This window comes from Pyrus communis, chromosome 7 (genome assembly GCF_041283825.1).
Source record: "Pyrus communis isolate YQ-2024b chromosome 7, ASM4128382v1, whole genome shotgun sequence".
Classification (NCBI taxonomy): Eukaryota; Viridiplantae; Streptophyta; class Magnoliopsida; order Rosales; family Rosaceae; genus Pyrus; species Pyrus communis.
Window position 1 is genome coordinate 26,535,717 of NC_142571.1, and position 22,339 is coordinate 26,558,055.

General features: G+C 38.1%; 4 protein-coding genes across 4 annotated transcripts; 2 read left to right on the top strand and 2 right to left on the bottom strand.

Annotated features, from left to right (window-relative positions):
* Positions 1–324: 324 nt before the first annotated feature.
* Positions 325–4,418, top strand: LOC137735202 (mini-chromosome maintenance complex-binding protein). Its single transcript, XM_068474605.2, has 14 exons — positions 325–670; positions 842–955; positions 1,061–1,168; positions 1,367–1,489; positions 1,863–1,907; positions 2,005–2,109; positions 2,206–2,364; positions 2,520–2,594; positions 2,752–2,865; positions 3,023–3,225; positions 3,297–3,432; positions 3,616–3,840; positions 3,997–4,064; positions 4,148–4,418. The coding sequence occupies exons 1-14, from the start codon at positions 503–505 to the stop codon at positions 4,260–4,262; spliced, it is 1,758 nt and encodes a 585-aa protein (XP_068330706.2). The 5' UTR covers positions 325–502; the 3' UTR covers positions 4,263–4,418.
* Positions 4,419–5,486: 1,068 nt separating this feature from the next.
* EXPA8 (expansin A8) lies at positions 5,487–7,439 on the bottom strand. The gene is made up of 3 exons (XM_068473832.2): positions 7,174–7,439; positions 6,588–6,900; positions 5,487–6,183 (listed from the first exon to the last, which is right to left on the bottom strand). Exons 1-3 carry the CDS (start codon positions 7,319–7,321, stop codon positions 5,880–5,882), a joined length of 765 nt encoding a protein of 254 aa, XP_068329933.2. The 5' UTR covers positions 7,322–7,439; the 3' UTR covers positions 5,487–5,879.
* Positions 7,440–12,808: 5,369 nt separating this feature from the next.
* LOC137735113 (transcription factor RF2b) lies at positions 12,809–16,086 on the bottom strand. The gene is made up of 4 exons (XM_068474489.2): positions 15,397–16,086; positions 14,414–14,546; positions 14,095–14,179; positions 12,809–13,607 (listed from the first exon to the last, which is right to left on the bottom strand). The coding sequence occupies exons 1-4, from the start codon at positions 16,050–16,052 to the stop codon at positions 13,231–13,233; spliced, it is 1,251 nt and encodes a 416-aa protein (XP_068330590.2). The 5' UTR covers positions 16,053–16,086; the 3' UTR covers positions 12,809–13,230.
* A 2,922-nt stretch (positions 16,087–19,008) lies between these two features.
* LOC137734890 (RING-H2 finger protein ATL74) lies at positions 19,009–20,698 on the top strand. The gene has a single exon (XM_068474206.2). The coding sequence runs from the start codon at positions 19,881–19,883 to the stop codon at positions 20,529–20,531; it is 651 nt and encodes a 216-aa protein (XP_068330307.2). The 5' UTR covers positions 19,009–19,880; the 3' UTR covers positions 20,532–20,698.
* Positions 20,699–22,339: the final 1,641 nt, after the last annotated feature.

Consider the following 22,339-nt stretch of genomic DNA (forward strand, 5'->3'; position numbering starts at 1 on the left):
CCCGAACTAAGGAGATAGATCCTCGTTCCTTTTTGTAAGGATCCTAGGGATCCTTTAATTCTGTTTTTATTGTACTTCGTACAATTATAAATTATTTTAAAATATATTATTTAAAATTAAATTTAAACAGTATCTGAAAAAAAACTAACCACACGATATACGATAAACGGACAAGATTAAAGGATCTCAAATCCTGCAAGGATCCTTATCTCCAAACTAAGACGAGCAAAAGCCAAACACAAATTAGCTTTCCCGCATCCAACGATCCAAAAGTCGTCTACGACATCCGACGATCTAAAACTCATTACACCATACTCTTTGTAAGTTGTAAGAAGATGGAGCCAGTAAACCTAGGACCAAAATGGCGGGAACAAGCACTTCTTAGCGGGAAAAACCCAACGACCTCACTTAAAAGTGCGGGAAGCCGATCCCAACCGCCACATCGAGAGAGTGACTAAGGGAGAACTCAGAGAGAGAGAGAGAGAGAGAGAGAGAATCAGATATGGTGGGAGTAGCGTACGACTGTCTGGCGAACCCTCTCGGAGCGGTCCGGTCCACTTTCGAGAAAGCGATTGCGTCGGGATCCGACCCAGCCTCCTTTGATGGCCGGGACTGGGGAGCGGTCGATCTCTTCCGCAACTTCCTCTACGATGACGGCGGCCTCTCTCAGGTCCGAACCCAAACCCTACACACTCAATTTCTATGCTTTTTGATTTGGGCTCATTTAATTGCCCTTGACAACCCTAATTGTGTATCATTTTCCCCCTTTTAATCTCTTGATTTTAGCTTCTCTGTGAAATGTCAATTAAAATTTGAAAATTTGTTCCTTGTCAAAATTTAGGTACCAATTTTGAATTCTGCAAGCATAAGATGGGTTCAGCCCAACACACTCGTTCGATTTCGGGGAATGATACAAGACATGTTGGGAAATGAATTCTATGTCGGTGCTTATAAGGTAGCTGTCTTTATCTTATGCCATCTGAGCATTTTTCTGTTTGTGCAACATAGGATTGTTAATTTATTTAGTTGCCACGAAAATAATGCGTTGTTGGTATTGAAGGATGGCTCTGTTTGGAGGACCAACAAGTTCACGGATGTTCCTCAATTCCCGGTGGATTCCACGCCGGATATGCGGTTATGGGAACGCCGAATGCTCTACTGCACCCCGGTGAGTGAGCCTATAATCAAACTCTTAGCACATACTTATATGCTTAGTGTTGGTGGCTGTGTTTGAATCTTTATTTTGTTAGGGTAATGACATTCCTTGAATTTTGCTAGAATTTTCAGTTTGGATGCGTGGAATTAACATTGTGGCTCGTTCGGTGATCTGAGTTTTCTTGTGTTGTTATCTTGTATTTGTGTTTAGGTGCCGGGACAGAATTCATGGGCTGAATCTTCTGACGGGGTGATGTTTACAAGTATGGAATCAGCAACCCAACAAAGAGAAAAGCGCCCGAGGGTGGATGTTGAAGCTACTGATGACATGGATGTAATTTCCATTCTCATAATCTGTGTAGTGAAAGGTTAATCGTGTTTTAAGTAGAAAAAGCAAACTGCATTACAATGCAAACCGCCTTATTATTGCCATCTTTGTGCTTAACTTAGTTGTATAAATTTAGGAAGTTTTTGTTAGCAATTGAGTAGGTAGATCTTTGCAAGGGTCAGGTTTCGGATGATTGGATTGTCATAATTTACTTGATAGGTTTTTTTATCGTGCTTGGTTTATTTTGTGACTTCATGAGTTGACAATTTTTGGTTCTTTACATCTGTAACATCTCATCTCTCAAGTGAAGTTTCCTTCAGCTTTGTATTGGAAAGATGGCATCTTGTTTGTGTACCTGACATAGTGCATTGAATGACAGGTCTCAGATAATGGGATTGAAGGTTCTCCTTCTACCAAAAAGCTCGTAAGTAGAACCAATTTTATTAATTAAATAAAAACATTAGTTTCCGATTCTGATGAAACAAAAACTCATCCTTCCTAATTTTCTTCATCTTTTCCAGAAAGAAAACGGACATTCTTCTCAGCAGTCAATTACTGAGGGCACCAGCTCTAGTATGATTACAGCGCTTGATGTCAACAGTGATTCGCTTCCTTGTCTTATTAAGGTACATTGGACAATTTATTATACCAATAGAAAAATTATGAACCGAGATTTGTTCTCTCTTTTAGTGAAAGCTGATGAAACTCTTGTATCCTATCAGATGTATGATTGTTTAGAATCTGACTTAAAGCTAAACGAGGTTTTTGAGTTTGTTGGAGTCTTCACTTTCGATTCAGAGTTTAAAGAGGACAAAGATGAATCAGATGATTTAACGAATGGTTTTAGTGAAGATGTGTTGGTTCACTTGCCCCCAAATAAGGTACTAGTTCTGTCTTCCATATGAAATTGTAGGTCTTCATATATAAGAAAAGACTAATTCTTGCATGTGTTGTTCTGTACTGCTTGTTAGTACTCGGTGTTGGACTGTAAGTACATTCAATTTTATACTTTTTTCACAATTTTCTCTTGTTGTAGGTACCACGTCTCCACTGTTTTATTCACAGGAAACTTGCAGTTCACGACTTCCTTCCACGTTCCCCTACAATCGAGGTGATTTTGTGCTCATTATTATCTCATATTTCCTCAAAGGACTTGTATAGTCTGTGTGTTTCTGCTATCCTGGGAACTCTAAATTTCCCCCTTTCACGTTCTTCCCTTAATTACTTTTGATATTGTGCTGACAATGCTATTACTGTCTATCTTATAGCCAAAGCCGAACTTGGTGAAAGAGATCAGGGAAGCTCTCTTGAGGCATCTTACAGCTGTTCTTGGCAATGATGGTATAGCTGCTAATTTCATGCTGTTGCATCTCTTATCCATGGTAAACGGTCCTTATCATATCTAAATATTCTGTGTTGGATACACATGATGATACTTTTACGTTATTTTTGTGCATCGTGTCTTATCTCAATCTCTTAAAACCTCTCTCCTCATCTCCTTTACATATGAGGTATATGATTTGATCTTGCTTTTCACAGGTGTATTCAAGAGTTGGAACTGTTGCTGTGGGGAAGCTTTCACTAAATCTTACTTGTTTAAGCAGAGAAAGTGCGCCTGTGTTTGGCACCCAGCTTGGCCTTGCTCTCAAGAATCTTTTACCTTTCACACAATGCATATCCCTAACAGTGGATTATCTCAACACTGCTTCTCTTGCGCCAAGAAAGGATTATGAGACGAGCAGGTAACGAGATTTTCGATTCTGTACCATAGTGTCAATTTTGTAATAGTTTTTAACTTTTCACATTGCTCCAGGCTGATAACCGGAGCCCTGCAGCTGGCTGAGGGTTCACACGTGATATTTGATGAGACCCGGCTGGAAGCTGGCATTCTTAACTCTGTCGGGGTTGAAAATGCAAGATTGCTTAAAACTTTAATAGAGTTGCAAAAGGTGATTTATCTATTCTACTATACATACTTCTATGTGTTTCTTTATGTATTACTGTTTAATGCACTAAGATTGGCAACCTGTGTATTTTGGTAGATTTGTGCCTTATGAGATTATTATTACGTCAGAGTTTATAGCACCGAAATGCACACTAAGGCATGATAACTTTTAATTTGTCCTTTTCAGGTGGAATATGATTTCAAGTTCTATAAACTGGACATGCCAGCAGACATCCAAATGCTTGTTCTTTCAGAAGGCAAATCAAACATTTTGCCAGCTGATGTTGTGTTACCTTTCCACCCTTCTTCAGTGGCTTCCACTGAAGTCACCGCAGAAGCACTAGAGGCGTGGAGATGGTACTTGGCTACTCTTAGATCATTGCCACATTCTATTGACTCAGAATTACAGAAGGTAAGAGTTGCTTTGGACAGCTTGTTACCCTGAAATTGCTCACTCCAATAGAGTTGGGAACTTAGGATTACAAATTTAGTTCAGAAGTGTTGTTCTCCATGTCTGATAAATTAATCAATCTGCCTCTGGCTGATGTCGTCGTCTGAAACCTTACAGGTGATAGAAAATGACTTGGTTGCAGCAAGGCAGGAAGATAGGACACTGGGAACCCAAGATTTCAGCAGGTTAGAGACTGAAAGATTTGCGAATTGTTCTTTCTTCTTCGAGATTCGTTAGTCATTCATTATATTCTTGCTTGTGCTTACAGATTGCTGACAATGGGTCGATTGATGTCGATGAGTTTTGGTGAAACCTCCCTATCATTGGAACACTGGCAGATGGTCAAGGAACTCGAGAGGCTACGAAGAGAGAGGCTCAAGTGAATGTATTATTTACTACTAAGATTTGTTTTTTGTTAATTTCAAGGGTTGATTAACTTGGGTAAATTGTAGCCCATGGCTGTTACCAGCCACCGGTGCAGATGTTTTTGTAAGAAAATATTGTGCCGTTAATGTTAAAATGCTGCCAATTTACATCAATTTTCAGACTTTTCAAACTCTGGAGTGGGAACACTTTCTGTTTGGTTTACTGAATCGTGAATGCCTCTTTAGGTTTTCTGATCGAATGACGAAAACACAAACTTTTATTCAAACCTAATGTGTTTAAAATTGGATCAACGAAAAGGTTGCACCTATTTGATCGGAAGGTCACAAGTTTGAGTCATAGAAATAGTTTTTTTGTAAAGCAACAGTAAAACTGCATACAATAGACGTTCTTCCCGACCCTTGCAAATTGAAGAGCCTTGATGCTTTGGGGCTGTCCTTACAAAATTGGATGTCAAAACAGCCAAACACAAGTGTTAATGTCGTTCACCCAACACTATTCAAGTTCCGGCCACAAATGAATTATATTAGTCTTATTGCAAAACGTCTTGAGAGCCATTCTACCATACAACAATATAGGTAATGTCAAATTATTTAAGAGACGAGTCAAAGGCTCACTTCAACAACATCGATATTGTTCTCAACTTAGTAATTACCATATACACTATCCGTCAAGTGTGAGATGTTATCACAAAAAAACCTCGTATTAATTAAAGTGAATATTTAAACTATTATTTCTCTTTTCCTGTGGTCAATGTGGGATTCAACAGGTAGATTGCAGTAGAGAGATGTCACGGGCGAGGCATCTTATTTCTCATGTCGGTCACTTAGATTTCAAGCACGTTGAATGCCTCTTTATTTATTCCAAGGCCAAAGCTCTTGTATTTGAATATTGTAATAGCATTAATTTACCTGGAAAATAGTAGCTGGTCACATGAGAAACTCATCTTCTCAGAGAAAGGTTCCCTGCTAATACTTTAGTCGACCAAAAATATATACTTTGAAAAAAATATCATTAATACTCGAAAGTCATTTTATAAGAGTCGAGATTTTCCTTAGATTTTTGTATTCAAAGGCGAAGAATCTTGAGATTCGGGTTGTTGAATAGAGGGAGATCTGAAATTTGATTTGTGTGAGATAGGTCAATAAAATAAGCTAATGAGAGCAATATGATTTAAAATAAATGGTCTGAATCTTCGGACCCGTTAGTTCCGAACAAAGAAATTTAAAAATTATCTCTATTCATTTTACAAGTCACATGAAGAATCCACCAAACCAAAGTATATATAATGAAGGTGGAAGTACAAATTTGCTCCATCTGGGTTCTGTACCTACTCGGGGTATGAGTAATAAAATCTGCATACCACATCCAACGGTACAAAATGCATCATCATCAAATCAAACGGACACAATCTCCTCATTGTGTGTGTATATATATATATATATATATATATAATATTATATTATAGATAGGCCTAGCGGGTGCCAATTAGCCACCTCAGCAATCAGTTGCCTCCTAAAAAAAAAAAAAACCTCCACTCTCCTCTTCCCATCCGCATACAAGGTTGTACCCTTCACCGTTCACCAGACTTTGACCGTTTTACTGCCGGAGGAGTCTTAGAATTGACTGCCCTCATATGTCTGGCCAAACTGCCAGTTCCCCGGCGCAACATTGTTGGCGGTGAGAGTTCTGCCGTCGCTGGTAGTGACTTGGAAGGAGAGGCTCTGGCCGTTGAGGTAAGAGTTGCTCTGCCAGTTCTGGCCCCAGTTCCTCGACATGGCTTGCCACCCTGTGTTGGAGCCCTTGATCGACACTGAGTGCACATCTCCTGCTCCTCCCACGTTTGTGATCAAAACCAAGTTGAAGTATGAGTGGCCGTTGATTGTGAATCTTACTCCTCCCTTCTTCACACATGAAACCCTACAAATTACCGAACAAAAGCATGTTAATTTCACTGTCTCACAAATTATACAAACTTTCAACGACAAAAATAAATAAATTTTGGGATGTGACCGTCACGTGAGACTTTTTTTCATGTCGCACTTTATATAATCAAGTGAAAAATGTCACTATGTAACGGGTGTATATCGCATTTTTTTTTGCCTCACTCGTTACGTGACCTGGTCAGTAGATGAGTGAGATAAAAAGAATGAGATCTACACCTCTATAAGTCAATCACACAGTGTCATACAGAAAAAGTTAAACTACATGGCATTGTGGTGATTGGCTTCGTATAATTTCATAGTAACGTTTCTGTTGTAAGTAAGTTTCCAGGTCACGTGTAAAAATTACTGAGGCAGTTTAAGTAAATGTTTGTTTTTTACCTTCTGAAGGAGACGGGGACAATTCCAGCTCGGTACTGAGCGATTTTCTCGAAAGCAGGCTCAGCCAAATCGAAGTGCTGGAGAGGAGGATTGCACCAGCCACCATTGTCGTTGGACTGAGCAAAGTTAGGAGGGCAGAAGTTGGTGGCGGTGACGATGATGCTGCCGGGGAGGCACCATTTGGGGTCACTATCACATTTCATCTCATAACACGACCCGCAGCTCAAGCCATCGTTGAAGAGAGCTGTGCTCAGTGCTGCAGTGTTGGTTCCGTACCCTTGACTATACAAGTTTCCATATCCACAAGCACCTCCTGCAATATCCAAATACACAACCCGATCAATATTCATGGTTAAAAATATTTACCATCTCCATCTTGGGTTTTCGGTTTTTTGTCTACAAGTGATATTCTACTTTGAACTAATCTAAACTGCAATAAGACAAATTTAAAGTTGGATCAATGTGCATCTGCTCTGGCCGGTGTGACTGCATCCACGAGTTTGGGTTTTACACATTCAAACTCAAGTTACTTCAACTTTACCACATAAAGTTACCCTAAAGTGAAAAAGTAGTGAGTTAGACTTACCCATTGTGCCAGAAGCATCACCACCACCATAAAATGTGGCATGGCCACCTTCCCATCCACCTCCATAGTCACCAAAAGTACCTTGAAGACATATATTGAGGACAAAGAACAGAAGAGCAATGGTGGAGTGAGAAAGAGTAAAAGCCATTGTTTATGTGTTTAGAGAGAGAGAGAGAGAGAGAGAGAGAGAGAGAGAGAGAGAGGAGGAGGAGGAGGAGGAGGAGGAAGTACTGAGTGCAAAGTGAGAGGTGAGTGGTTGCATTGTGATGAATTGGGGGTTTGCTTATATAGGAGAGTTGAAGGCAGTGTGAACAGAAAGAGACAAGTTTAGGCTTTGGCACCATGTTGATTACCTTTTAGAGAGAGAGAGAGAGAGAGAGAGAGAGAGAGAGAGAGAGGTAACCACATATAAACAGAGATTCATATTTTCAGGTCATATCACAAGAATCCATGTGCACATGGAAATGTTCCAGTTAGACTCACCAACTGCTATTCCCCATGACCCTACCTCCACATGCATTTCTCAACCGTTTTCGTTATTTTAGAAATACTTTTTCTACTAGTCTACGATTACTTGTGGAAACTGGTAATTTGTTGATTTTCTTCTGAATTTGCCTTGAGTTACGGAAATTAAGTCCTTCCATGTGAAAACTGGTAATTTGTTGATTTTCTTCTGAATTTGCCTTGAGTTACGGAAATTAAGTCCTTCAATTTGGGATGTTTAGGTTCGATCACAAGTCCAATTTGGTGGCTATAATTTGGGGAGAATCTTAGTTTTCCTAAGTTAAGTTCTTGTGTTTATCTCCAATCGAGCCTTGTAGCTTAGACATGTAACTAAATAGGAGTCTTAAAGTGATTTATTGTGTGAATGTTAAGTCGAGTGAGTAAGAGATTCATTGTCACCTCTTGTTGAGGTCAAATTAAACACATCATAATCTCTCATGCTCGTAGAACGAACTCACCGTCAATAAGTGATTAACAAACAGTTTAAACACCAGTTGTAAGACAGATTTTCTTGTTGGACATATGAATATCAGTATGCAGTCTTTGAAAAGTTCAACGTGTTTTGCCCTTGATCCATTAACTGCTAAAAATGCTCAAGAAATGAAGTCAACTCATTGCTACCTTTTTCCTTTGATTTGCTTAATAACTTTCTGAAAAAATCCGAAAAGATAAAATAAAAGAATCATTTGGAGAATGCAATGAACCAATGCAGAGGATCCACTGGAAAATCCGACATAAAAATCATTACCACCTTTGCGAGAAGCTCGAACTACATCAGTTCCCACGTGTGTTGATGATTTGATTTCCTCATACAGTTGCATATAAATTATCTAATTAAGGGCTTCTCTCATCTTCATTTGTTTGGCATGCCACTCCTATAAAGATTCTTCCTTTTCTGCAATCAGATTTCTCGGGCATCTCAGCATTCAAGTTTGTCTCTCCTTCTTGATGTGTGATTTCCTTTTTTACCTAATGTTTTTGGATTTTCTTTTTCGTTTGCAACTTATCTTGCAGGTTCTTACTTTTTAGGTTTTATTTTAGAAAGGTTTGGCTTTTGGAACTTAAAATCTCACCAAAAGCGGTTTCAGTTATTTTAAAAGTACTTTCAAATGAGGCCTAAGTATTAATGTGCTTGATTTGTTAGACATTAGCCAAGTTAATTAAACAACAAAATCTACTAATCTAGTTTCTTTCATTAAAACTTTAAATCATTAGAGGTGATTCATCGAATCATTCGGAAAAACCAAAGAGTATATAGATTTCTTGAACAATTTGTCGGTTGAGATTATGAAATAGAAAAGCATTGTTAAGAAAAGTGAAAATATTATAAAATTAAGAAGAAAAAAATGGCAGCTGTGTATGGGTGGAGTAATTGTCAACCCAAATAACGCACCCCAATTTGATTTAGGGTTCATCACATATAAAATCATCAACCACACACGTTGTTGCCTTCAATGCGACGAAATTAAGAAAATAAAATAAGATTAGCATGTTACTTGTTGACAATATAATCTAATCATCTCAAGATTAGAGTGCCTGGATGATAATCATTTTAAAGTAAATGCCTTTTGGTATGTCATGGTGAAAATGGTGGGAGAAGTTCAGTATGGCCGGCATACATTATTCTATTACCAGACATAATTGAGAGAAACTCATCCAAAACTAGAGCTAAAAACGCCTTATTTCGTTTGTTCTCCTTCTTCACTTCCTTCTTCTTGCATACAAGGGCGACATGTCATATTTAGAACCGCTATGCAGCGTGCTTTGTTTACTATTCTTTGGTACTTTGTTTCAGATTCTAATAATAATCAGGTGCAACAATTTATGAAGAATGTTGTGTTATTTCGTAAGTGTAGGTGATTTCAACGTTACTGCATGTGCATGTAAATGAAAAGGCTCTTAATAAATCTTTTTTTTTTCCGAAGAAAATGTTTTTCTCACTCATTTTATTATTTTGTGTTGACGGTGGAAGCAAATATTCTTCCTTTTATAATCGAGAATCTAATTATAAAAAAAATAATTATAATTTTTTTAATTAAAATTTTGAATTGTATTTGGATGATGAGCCCTACCATGTTACGAGCACATGCAATTCCCGGGCTTGGCGGTCCATTAAATTCATACATCATTTTCAGATGATTTCGGTGATCCTTTTCGGTTTTCTAAGATAATGATAAATAAGTAAAACATAGATGAAACTATTAGAGAATTTAAAAGTAAAAAAATTTGACTACGGCTTGTGGAAGATAAAAGAGAGAATAATTTTGAGCTTTACAAAAAAATAAAATAACGGGATATGCGGATTCAAATTTGAACGTTGGGGATCTCAATGTTAAAGATTCAAGTTTTTTTTAGATAAAAACATAGCACGAACATTTGATAAGCTTGTCTTCAACCAAATCATATCTCGCATATGTTAATGAATGTCGATATTTGCCGAAACAATTTGATAAGTGTTATCGACAATATTTGTTGAGTGTTGTGAACGCAACCTGACGAGTACTACCGAAAATGCTAGCATGCATTACACCTAACACTTAATAGACACTAAAAAAATATAGTGCAAAATATTCAAAGCGTTTCCAAAAACCTTCACATACTTATTTTCCAAACTTCGAATAGTTTTGGGGCCAACTTGGTACCAATAGTGCATCTGCCACATGAGATAACATCTACTAATGCTCGATAAGAATATTCCCCTCAACAAAATCATCAAACTTGTCTCTTGTGTAAAGGAATATTATGGGGATAGATTTGTCGCATCAAAATCTCTAGGATTTGTTATGTCACGTACATTTTTTTCACATATACATTTCCTATTTTTTGTGCATTAAAGTATTGTGTCTACCTTTTTTTTTTTTTTTTAAAGTATTCTTTTTGACAAATGAGATTTTATTAGATTAGATATTTGATTAGTGATCGGCAAATGCTTAACTCCTTTCTGCCATTATGTCTGCCTTTTTTAAACTCAACTTAAGTTTCTCTTCTCATAATAAAAGTAGTTTAAAATAAAATATTATTGTACCGCTAAACTTATCATGTTCCGACTCTAAAATATATTTGGAACCTATATGTTGCCGTCGGGACATCATAACATGAGGAAAAGTAAACTTGATCAAGTGGAAACCACTCCCACAAATACATGAGGAATAGAATTACAACACAACAAAATTCGTCACACAAGAGAAATCACGTCCGGTACACACAAGATAAGCACAAAATATAGTATATACATGAATAAACCCTAAAAGCTCGAATACTCAGCCCAATACCGTGACACACGAAAATCTAATAGTTAAAAGATGTTTGATCACCACCTAAATCAAACCTCTACACCATGCAAGTCAATAATATATACATTGTATAATTCATGAGCATTGTTTTTTCCTTTTGGAATACTTGAAAAATAAGTGAATAAATGGCAATAGTCCAAAGAGAGTGATGCTACACCGAATTCGGTGCAAAGTCAAAGTTTATGGCCTCAATGTTAAATATATTTACAAGTTTTTGGTTTTTGGTTTTTGGGTTTTGGTGTAGCCATGGACTTTGAGGAAGAGAGTTTCTGTAGCTGTGGACTTTGAAAAGGGAGAATATTTTGCAAGCTTTCATTTATTGTATGTGTTTGCCATGCCACTATAACATTTGAGCAATCTATTAAATAGTATTGAGGTAGATGTTTCTTTCTTCCTCTTTATTAACAATCAAAATGAAAAGAGATCATTTGTATATTATATTCTGCAACTTCAAAAACGTCATTCTGCACATTAAATATTGTCCACGATGTTCTGCATAACCAACGACTCATAAATATTATCTTACATTTTGTTTTTGTAAAAATATGGAGGAAAGTTCTATTATAAAACCAATTGGTAGTACAAAGACTAACCCAGCTTACTTATAAATTCATGCAATGTCTCTCTTCCCATCAATGTAGAATTCATTCTCAATACGCCGCCTCACGTGTAGCGAATTTTCAAGTCTAATACATGGACAACACAAACATGGAGCACATGTAGCCATTGGGTTTCACACATAGGACAACCTGCTCTGATACCATGAAGAAAGTTGAGGTTCCACTATGAAACCAATTGACAACAAGGAAATAGCCCAACTTATTTATAATTTTATGCAAATTCATACTCAAATAGTCAAATTGCTAAATAATGACTCTTTTGCAGTGTCAATAACCCTGTCTTTTAATAATTCATATACCTTTTATCCTTGTTTTCTCTTCTGGACAAAGGTAGAAGGCGCTTGAATTGAGATCTCACACAAAGGCATGTGGATATTATCCAAATGTTGAGTGTGGAGGACCCATGAAAAGTGCACTTGGGGATGTCTAATAATTTAGTCCCAACTATCCCAATTGCATAAAACTAAGCATCCCAAAAGAAAACAAAGGACCCATTTGCTTATTGGCAACAAGGATTTGAGTGGTCAATTTTTTAGGGTAGTTACTAACATGGTCTGTCATGGCAGCCACAACTAGTCCCACATGTGTTGCCAACTTCCAATATAGTGCTAAGATTGTTCAAACTAAAAGTCTCCTCCACACCAGGCATGTGCATTTATGTGGATAACTTGTAGTGTAGGCCATTGCAAACCTGGTGACATGTTACCTGTGTCTGGTATTATAAGCTCTGTTTCTTTTTGTTATATAGATTAATGAACTGATAGAATGACAATGACAGGTGACTAGGACTTGGTCTAGTGATGCTTCTTTTTCCAATACCGAATAAGGTTCAAAGTTCAAATTTCTCGTCTCCGTTTGCATAGCTCACCATAGGAAAAAGATTGGAAGTCCTTATCCTCTTCGGGTTGCGCTGTTTTTTATAACTAATCGTAGGCTAATAAGGCCTATAAATCATTTGTTAGAGGAGGGGGAGGTTGGGGAGAAAATCTTGCGTCCGACAGCAAATATGACGCCACACAAAGGGGTGGGACCATTGATCACATAGACCGGCGTTGGTCCTTTACACCCGAAAAAGGGGTCGGAATGGATCCTTCCAATTGACATTGATAATTACTTGGACTACACTTCACAATTTCGACGTGGGAGTTAAAAATCCAAAATTTAAAATTTAAAATTGTTCCGAATCAAGGTAATGTTTCATACCGTTGCGATATATCGGAAGTTAAAAATCAGATTGCATTTATCACCAGGAAAGGAAGAAGAACAAGAAGCATCAATTGTATGTTACATCAAAGCAAGTTAATTTAATTTGAGTGACAAGGGATGGACATAACAACATGGATTCCACAGCACGTCAAATTATCTACGGTTACAAACGAATACACAACACATGGGGAGAAGGGGGTTCCCCCGGCACGAAGAGCTGCATCTCTTAAAATCACATGAGCAACCCAAACAAATGACTTTAGAACTCGATAAGCATTCATGAATAACTCACGACCTAAAGCAGCTACCAAAAATTTTGGGAGCAATCAATTCAAAGAATCAAAGTCCGATAAAACAAGTTTAAACCATACCTTTGGCTGAGGTCAGTCTATGAACAATCCAACAAATAAGGTGGACCTGGGGTAGGTTAGGTTTTAAAATCTCCTGTTGCTTTCGCCGGAAGATATTGAGGGCCCTTCAGGCCTCACTAGATGAGAACCTCTGTTATTGATGTCAAGCCCCTGAAATCGGCCAATAGGATCCTGCGGCGACATGTCTGAGCAGGCATGTGACTGGGATGATGCAAGCATATGCTGATGGGGAGCTGACATATTAGGCTGGAATTGATGGAACTGTGGCATGTGAATGTTCTGGGAATCCCGTGACCCGGGCTGTGACTGATTGGGATAGAACAGGGACTGGGAATATGGAAAATGGTGCATACCCAGATTGTATGAATCAGTGTGCGTTAATTGTTCTCCAGTTGCAACCTTGAGCCTCTCAAGTTCTTTCTTCAGTGCATCATTGAGAGCTGTATTATGAGAAAAGTAGCACAAGAGTATCGGTGGTAAGCAATTGTGGTAGTACAATTGGGAAACTTAGTTTAAGAACATGGGTAAGACAACCACACTTGAAAGTACAGTTACCAGACTCAAGCAAAGGGAGATAACCAAGAACTTAAAAAGCAAATCAGTGAATTGATTGTACTCATGTTTCTGAGAGACCACATCATTAAGCGTACAACAGACGCAAAGGCAGCAGTTACTCTTGAATTTTCAATACCTCAGAGACTCAAAGAGGAGGGTGCTATACTAGATTTTCTAAATGTTGATAGCAATCGACTTAGTGCCTTTTAACTGGTATTAACCACAGAAATAGTGTTGAACCAGCCTGGACCAATCAGATGATGATCCATTGTCCACATGCATAAGAAGTAAAATGAGAAAAAAAAAGACTGAAACTGAGATCTACAATGAAAATTTGAAAGCAATTGCAAAAAATGGGTTGATGACACATACCATCACGTAATTGAGCTTGTTGTTCCATAGCTTGCACTCGAAGCTTAAGCTCTGTGTTCTCAGAAGATAAGCCTGATGTATCTCTCTAGAAAATAACACAAGAAAACAAATAAAAACTTCTCAGAGCGCAGTCAGTGAGAACAAGCAACATGCAGGTACTGAGTAAAACGTCAAACATCTCCTAACTACAAGTCCTGTTAAACGTCAAAATAATCTCTTTGAGCTGGCATGAAGCTAGAGCGTGCCACTCAACTGTATTTGTATGAACTACATTAGTATAATCAGATACGGCAAGCCATATCAGCATTTCAGTAAGAACCTGGAACAGAGTCAGCTGTGCTGATAGAGTAGTAGCTTCCGTTTGTAGCGTCTGAACTTTTCTTTCAAGTTCTGATATGTACCGGGCCTTCCTCTCTTTTGACCGAGCAGCAGACTGCCGATTTGCCAAAATCCTGAAACAATATGTACATGGTGAACTTTCTTTGAAAACACCACCACGAACTTCACTCAAATAATTAACTTTATAATTATCCAATATATTACAGATACGTGTGTCCATCTCGCCGAGTACTTGAACAAGATACATGCTATATGGCATATGCTAAGTTGTATAATGAAGACCCAAGTGTGAAGTATATCAACCCGGATACACACAACATTTTAAGATTTACATGCTCAAAGCCTTGTCAACTATTAGGATAACACTAATCATTTATTTGAGATTTCTCTTTTTCCAAAAGTATTTGAGATAGACCTTGGCCCTTTGTCTCCTCATACTTCGAATCTAGGTTTTCTTGACGAGTCAGAAGACATGAAAACTACAATGTTCCTACTAAATATCCTAACATGTTTGAAAAGCATCTTGGACATTTGTTGTAAACTTGGGAATAATGAAAGCAATTATCTTTAGGAACCATTTTTTTCGATCATTTCGGTATTACTATTGAACAACCAGCTCATAAATGGTTGTCGAACGTCTCGGTTGAGAAAGATGATAAATTCACAATGCTTCCCCAGCATTTTTGATAAAGAATGCTTCTTTAGCATTTACAATTAGGGAAATGATTTCCGCAAATCGCAGATTACGCAGTTTCAGCATCTGTATCAGTTATTTCTTTCTTATTAGCTTAATTATGATGAAGAAAACACAAAACCCTCCAAAGATTTGTTCTTTATTTCTAATCATTATTTCTAAGCTGATCATATCCAACTAAAAACGTGAACAATTTTGAGATACACAAAAATTAGGAACAAACAACGTAAGAGAAACGCAATGTCGATAGAAACAGGTTCAAGAAATACCTCTTAGCTCGCTTGGGATCGACGGTCCAGAGCTCAGCGAGCTTATCGGGAGCCATGGCCTTCTTCGCCTCTATGCTATCCAAAGACGCGTCGACAGAGTTGCTATGGCGGTGCCTCGGCCTCGCGCTCATCTCTCCACCAAATCCGCCGCCTCCCTCCGCCTGCATGGAACCGCCGGCATTCTCGGGTTTCACGTCGGAGGGTCCGTCATCGAGTTTGGATCCGAGCTTCTCCATGTCCATGTAGGTGCCGAAGATGTCGTCCTCGGAGCCGCCCAGCTCCTCAAAGCTACCGGATGGGCCGTCGAACGGGTCCTGGAGCAGATCCAGGTCGTCGGGGATCCGGAAATGGACCTCGGATTGGGTTCGACGGTGGTAGGAGCCCCGGAACGGGGCGCTCGGAGTCGTGTCTGGAAACGGCGGCCCCATGCGTGGGTGGTGAGAGTCCTGAGAGCTGGAGCTCGGATCCGGTTTCGGGTTGGCCGGATCTTGCATTTTGTCGAGTCCGGCGCTCAGAGCTCTCTCTCTCTCTCTCTCTTCTCTCTCTCCTCGCGACCGTACTAGATGTGTTGACAGTGAGTGTTCTTCACTCGAGATCAAGTTGGAGGGACATTTCGGAGCGAAACTGAGAAACGAATGAAACGGCGTCGTAGTCATGTGGATAAGACTGAAGATCAAGATAGTACATTTATGATTGTAGCCCAATGGACTCTTAAATATCACCAAACCCAACGGCTATTGTTATGTCGGACTGGATTGAACAAACTTAAATATGCTTTTTTTTAAAGAAGTTTTAACGAAAAGTCCACGGTACTGTTCACTTTAACGAAAAATCATATTTTTACATTAAAAAGTCAATTTTGATACTATTCACTTTACTCTTTATTTTGTCTTTATCATTAAAACTCAAAGTTTTCAAGTCTTTTTCATTAGTTCATTAGTTTTTTTTTTTTAAATGTCTGTATATTTCTCGTAAACTGAGTCTGGAAAGATAACATTATGGAATTCATGTCTAAATCGCATTGATTTAAAAAAAAATGATTGCTTTATTAATGAGCATAAGATAATAGATAGCGTAAAGTTATAAATATCAACGTGAATATAAAAAATTAGAGCATCATCTTTAATAAAAATCATACGGTTTGATTATCGACAAGGTTCAATTGTTTGAAATTTGGTGTGAGATGCTTGAGAAAAAGCACGAGACAAGCGATAGTGATACTACTACTACTTGTACTACACAGTGAGGCCTTTATGAGTTGCCTCCTCCTACATAACCAATATGTAAATGTTTCTTCTTCTTTTTTTCGGAAAAAGAGAAAATTCATTACAAAGAGGAACCAGTATAAAAGTTTAAAAAGGAAGTACAAAAATAAAGGGCTAAAGCAAATGGTAAGCAACAACCAAATACAATTAGGGAGGCTCAGACAAGCTTAAGGCCAGTAAAAGAAACAAAGCAACAAAAGAAAACCATCATTTCCAACACTTAATAGCAGCCCGCCGCACCCGCTTTGCACACCATGCTTGCACCAAATCCCAAACCACACACAAACCATATCTTGAAACACCAAACCAAATCTAACCCTCAACATCCAAACCGCCGACAACAACACCTGCAAAGAGAACCAAAGAATGATTTGGGTTCTTTTTATCAGTCCATTTCATATGCAAAGTCCTTCATCCTATCAACGTGAGATTCAATCTCAACAACAAACAACAATTTGGGTTTTTTTATCAATCACTTTCATATGTTTCTCTATTTTTCTCGTCATACACGACACTAGAATTGAAAATAAATACAGACGAGTGTTGATGTGTGAGGAGATAAACTTTGATAAAGCTTATTTAGGACAGTTATTACATTGCATGAAATTAAAATACAAAAGGTCGTATTTATGCGAAAAATATTCTCCAAATAACGTGGTCAGGCATTCTTCTTCTCATGCATGAGAAGTTGGATAGTTTGTTTGGTTAAAGCTCCTCCACATGTTCACCTAATCAACGAAGATGTGAAGAATTGGGTTGGGGGTGGGGGGTTGGGAAAGTCTGTGTGGTCGTTTAACATGTGTGCATGGAATGATGGAAGTTGATGGAAGTCGTATGGGTTTAATCAATCCGGGCATATACATACAGGTGTACAGCCCTAGAATTTTGAGGGCCCATTTGGACACATGGACTAGACCTGTGTGGACCCATCCCCTTCCCCAATCCTCCCAAGTCCTTTGTACGACAGTATGAATCATGAGCCACATGATTTTCACGTGCCTCTCACATGCACTTCTCCTGGTCACAAAAATCTTGGCAAAATAAATATGTCATTGTCAAAATATGGAAAGAAGAATGGGAATCCAACCCTTCATTTTTTTGGAGAAGATTTCCCTAAATTTGGACTTGACTGAAGAGACTAGAGAATGATTAATGTTTAATTTTTTATGATTTACCAATTGAAAAATATTGAGGAGAGTATCTTAAAAGTAAAACTGTCTATGAATTTTCTATCATGTCATGTTTTTTACACAATATTTTATAATATTGATATGATAATTAAAGTTAAATTATGAGGTAACAGAAAGTTCCACTTTGAGAGAGTTTCCTTAGCATTTGTCTAACCAATTACTGTGATGACATTTACTAGATGGCTAAAGAAGCCAATTACTTGGTCAAATTTGATGACAATGAGAAGTGATCATATGTCAATGGTTATAATTTGAGTTCCAAATTTTTTTCAATGCAAATAAGAGTTAACGATATTCGGTTTTCACTTACTGAAGAAGAGGATGAGTTTAAATTTTTCATGGATGACAATTGTTAATAGAGAATACGTAATTTAGTCTACAATGAATCATATGAGAATTGCCAAAAAATTATCTGTTTCTAATCCACGAACAATGAGAGAGATAATATTGTACCAACTTAACATTAATTAATTAGAAGTGGGGGTTAACTTCTTTGAGTATTATTACACAACAAATTGATTATTAATCGTCCGACAATATGCAACTTGCAAGCAAATGTCGACATTAGCACTAACATTATCTCAACAATTGCTTGTTAACATCGGCTAAGTATAGAAACAATGATTGGACTTTTCAATAAAAGGAAGAGGAGTGAAGGAGTGGGAGAAGGACTTGGTGCTTGGAATAAGAGCTTTTCTTTCTTTTTAAACCCACAATTAAATTAAGATTCGGTGGGATCGAACACTTTGGATTTTCTCCGGACCTTAGTATCTGTAGTCTAAGAATCAGAAATTTTGAGCATGTGGTTTGTGTCATAGAGGAATCATAATCCTTGATTTACATGAAGAGAACCAACAGAATGAATTAATAAAGATCATCAGATTCAATTTAAATAGTCCGAGCTGTTTGGCCTTTCGACTCTAAAGTAATCAAATATTTTAACTTTATATTTTGAATACTTTTGCTAAATAAAGCACCACCCTTTCCCCCTCCTTATTCAGCACTTTTATCCTCTGCACTGCATGTCATTTCTCTAACCACAATAATGCACGCACTGGAATTTGAAAGGACAACCATCTGAATCTCATTTGGCATCCTCCTATCTGTAATCCCCTCAGCCACATACAATCCAAATACTACAAAAACGTCTCTATAACTCCTACAAATCTGTAGAAAACACCAAACTCTCTCTCTCCCTCTCATACAATCCAAATACTACAAAAACGTCTCTATAACTCATACAAATCTGCAGAAAACACCACACACACATACTCTCTCTCTCTCTAGAAATGAGAAGGGAAAGGAGAACAAGCTTCAACTTTTGAGCTTCTGAGTTTTCTTAATCTTCATCCATGTCCTTTTAGAGTTTTGGGGTGGTTATTCTGAGGAAAAAAGGGTTATCGGGTTGTTAGTAAAAGAGATAATTTACCTTAAAGTTTCAGCCTTTTTAATATTCACCACCTCTTCCCTCATCAGTCTCACAGACACCATCTATATATGCTTTCTTGAAAGTCCTTTTATCTAATTGGAATCCTTACAGAAATTACTAGTGACCCTAAAGGCCTCTCTCTCTCTCTCAGCTAGGTAGAGTGGAGCAGAAAATAAGAGAAAGCTTTGCCCTGTACATGGGGAAGATGAATTCCCTCCTCTCAGTCTCCTTTGTCGTTCGATTTGGCGCCAAAATTCCATGGAGACGTCAAACTCCAAGCTTATTTGCCTAGTTTCACCAAAAAGGTACCATCTTTTGCCTTATCTTCAAGTAGAGGAAATTGGGTTCTCTTAGTTTCGGTGAACTGATACAAGCGATATTAGGGGAGGAGCGAAAATTGAACTCATAATTTTGTGTTGCCTGAGTTTAATGCTCTCAATCAATTAAATTGTACGTTTTAATTGACATAAGTGATATTGAAGAGGAGAAAATCGAGCTTCAAACTTCAATAGTACAAAGTAAATTTTGTTAATCAACTGAGCTACAAGTCGCTCTGGTAATTTTGGTGAATTGAAGCAACCCTTAAAAATTCATCAATCAATGGCATCTCTTCATCACCACCGTCCACGCCGCCTACTTCTAGACCCAATATCAACTACACCACCATCACCAGCCAATGGAGGCAGGACACGTGATAATCACCCCAATGAATCCAATGGGAACGGGACACGTGGCACGTACGCCAATGAAGCCAATTTTGACAGCAACATGGTCATCATCCTGGCAGCCTTGCTGTGCGCTCTGATATTTGCATTGGGACTAAACTCAATAGTCCGGTGTGCGCTGAGATGCAGCAGAAGGTTCTCTTCTGAGACACCAGACGAGACGGCGGCGCGGTTGGCGGTCACCGGGCTTAAAAAAAGCATATTGCGTCAGATTCCCATCGTGATATATGGGACTGGACCAAATATAGCTGCCACGGATTGTCCAATTTGCCTTGGAGAATTTATGGACGGGCAGAAAGTCAGGCTGCTGCCGAAATGCAACCATGGATTTCATGCCAGGTGCATTGACACATGGTTTTTGTCACATTCGTCGTGCCCGACTTGCCGCCATTCGTTGCTTGAGCCGCCGGCTGCGGGCAGTTCGGATTCGGCCGAAAATGTTGGTGACGGTGGTGCCAGACATGCTGGAAATGTATCCTCAGGTGGACAAGGTGATGTGATAATCTCTGTTGATGAGGCTGGCTAGCTTGTAGAATGCTATATTTTTGTATTTTATTTGTGGACTACATTTTAGTTGTATGAGATGCTAGGCAATGTACTTTCATGTAACGTGATATACTTGTTGTAGTATTATAAGCTAATCATATTGTAATATGATTAAGTTAATATGAATAGCAGTGTATGATTGGTTAATCAGATACCGTAATAATTGTATTCTCGTAAGGTTCTCTATTGTACAGGGGAGTGTCATATTATAATTAATAATTGATGTGGCAATCTAAAGTCTTATGTCAAATTTTGTGTTTCTCCAACCATATTTTCAAATATTATTTTTTTCATTAACGAAGAGTTTTAAATGGTTGTATTTATTAAAAATAATTGTTGAAACAAAATTTTTATTTGATGAAATTTTAGTGAAATAAGGGATTCACCGTTAAACTAACACAAAATAAATTTAGCGTTGATGTCAAATTTAATTCCTAATTACAAAGACTTCAAATCCAATCAACAAATAACATTTCGGTTTGAAAGATTTTTGAAACATGCATAGTGGCATCTCTGCCTAAGATTTGACAACACCTTCACAAATGCTCTAAGGGTGTAAATTCTATTCTTGGGCAAGTCCCATGAAAAGGTTTCCATATCAAATCACAACCCAAATTTTATTTTTAGAACTGGCCTGGTGTTATTTATTCTATATTTCAATGTGATTAGTCTAGTGTTAGTCCTCCTCATGATGTTAAAAAACATCTCAAGTGTAAATCTCCCTCCTAAGCTTAGGAGGCTGAGCCTCCTAAGCAAAGCACACGGGCCATTGGATTTTGATTTAACGGTTACAAACAGGGGACCCTTTAAAAATTATAATAATTGTAGCCGTTAGATCAAAATCCAACAGCCCATATGCTTTGCTCAGGAGGCTGAGCCTCCTAAGCTCAGGAGAAGATCCAAATCTGCTAATGAAAACGAGCTCAGGAGAAAATCCAAATCCGCTAATGAAAACGTATGCATGTTTCCTTAGCTACATTTCCCCGTTTGATTTGATGGGCAATTGTATATGGAACACAAGGAAAAGGCATCATCATTTTTGTGCTCACAGAATGGAATCACAAAATCTCTTTTTCCCCTCCTTTCTTCACCTTTTCTTGGCCCACAAGTCAGCAGTTCGATTCCTGCACTACCTCATTTCAAACCCTTGTTTTCAAGCAATGGGGAGTTGAGGGCATTTTCTTAAGCATCATTTTATCACTGGACCATCATCCCCTCTTCTTTCGAACCCGATTGATATCAAATATACCTATCTCCAAAGATTACTTTACCCTTCCCCTCACGCGATACGTCTCATGTTGGGCCTATTGTGAAGGACCTCAAAGCGTTAATGACTAGGATCACTGGAGCTTTTCTTACTCATATGTGTCGCCAACCCTATGAGATTGTTCACTGCTTAGTTTGTACTACCCTCTTCAGTGGTTCACTTTGTTCATGGTTTGAGGAACCACCAGACCTCATTACTGATCTTCTTCTTGAAGAGTGTATTGGTTTGTTTGGCTGATATCGGGTGTTTATATGTCATAAATTGTTAAATTTAACGATAAAATGTCCTTAAATAATATAACAAAGTTAAGCAGGTGAATCAAAGTCACTTTAAAAACAATGTATATTATAGACTCGGGCTTCAATCCTTTGTGGCAATTTCTTTTAGGTGTGCACTAAAAGTGTGCAATACTATGTTTATGTGTAGTGATCCACTAGCCATATATGATTAGTACATTGAATAAAGGACATGAAACGTACCGATAAGGTACATATAAAGCTCGTCACGTATGACCAATTGGA

Bases quoted from the DNA above. Each gene is read 5' to 3' on its own strand.
- LOC137735202 (XM_068474605.2), top strand. From the start codon at position 503: ATGGTGGGAGTAGCGTACGACTGTCTGGCGAACCCTCTCGGAGCGGTC. The intron at 2,595-2,751 runs GTGATTTTGTGC...TCTATCTTATAG, and splicing joins CACGTTCCCCTACAATCGAG to CCAAAGCCGAACTTGGTGAA. The intron at 3,841-3,996 runs GTAAGAGTTGCT...GAAACCTTACAG, and splicing joins TTGACTCAGAATTACAGAAG to GTGATAGAAAATGACTTGGT.
- LOC137734890 (XM_068474206.2), top strand. From the start codon at position 19,881: ATGGCATCTCTTCATCACCACCGTCCACGCCGCCTACTTCTAGACCCA.
- LOC137735113 (XM_068474489.2), bottom strand. From the start codon at position 16,052: ATGACTACGACGCCGTTTCATTCGTTTCTCAGTTTCGCTCCGAAATGT. The intron at 14,180-14,413 runs GTTCTTACTGAA...GTTATTTTCTAG, and splicing joins CACAGCTGACTCTGTTCCAG to AGAGATACATCAGGCTTATC. The intron at 13,608-14,094 runs GTATGTGTCATC...CTCATAATACAG, and splicing joins ACAAGCTCAATTACGTGATG to CTCTCAATGATGCACTGAAG.
- EXPA8 (XM_068473832.2), bottom strand. From the start codon at position 7,321: ATGGCTTTTACTCTTTCTCACTCCACCATTGCTCTTCTGTTCTTTGTC. The intron at 6,901-7,173 runs GTAAGTCTAACT...TGGATATTGCAG, and splicing joins TGATGCTTCTGGCACAATGG to GAGGTGCTTGTGGATATGGA. The intron at 6,184-6,587 runs GTAAAAAACAAA...GGTAATTTGTAG, and splicing joins GTCCCCGTCTCCTTCAGAAG to GGTTTCATGTGTGAAGAAGG.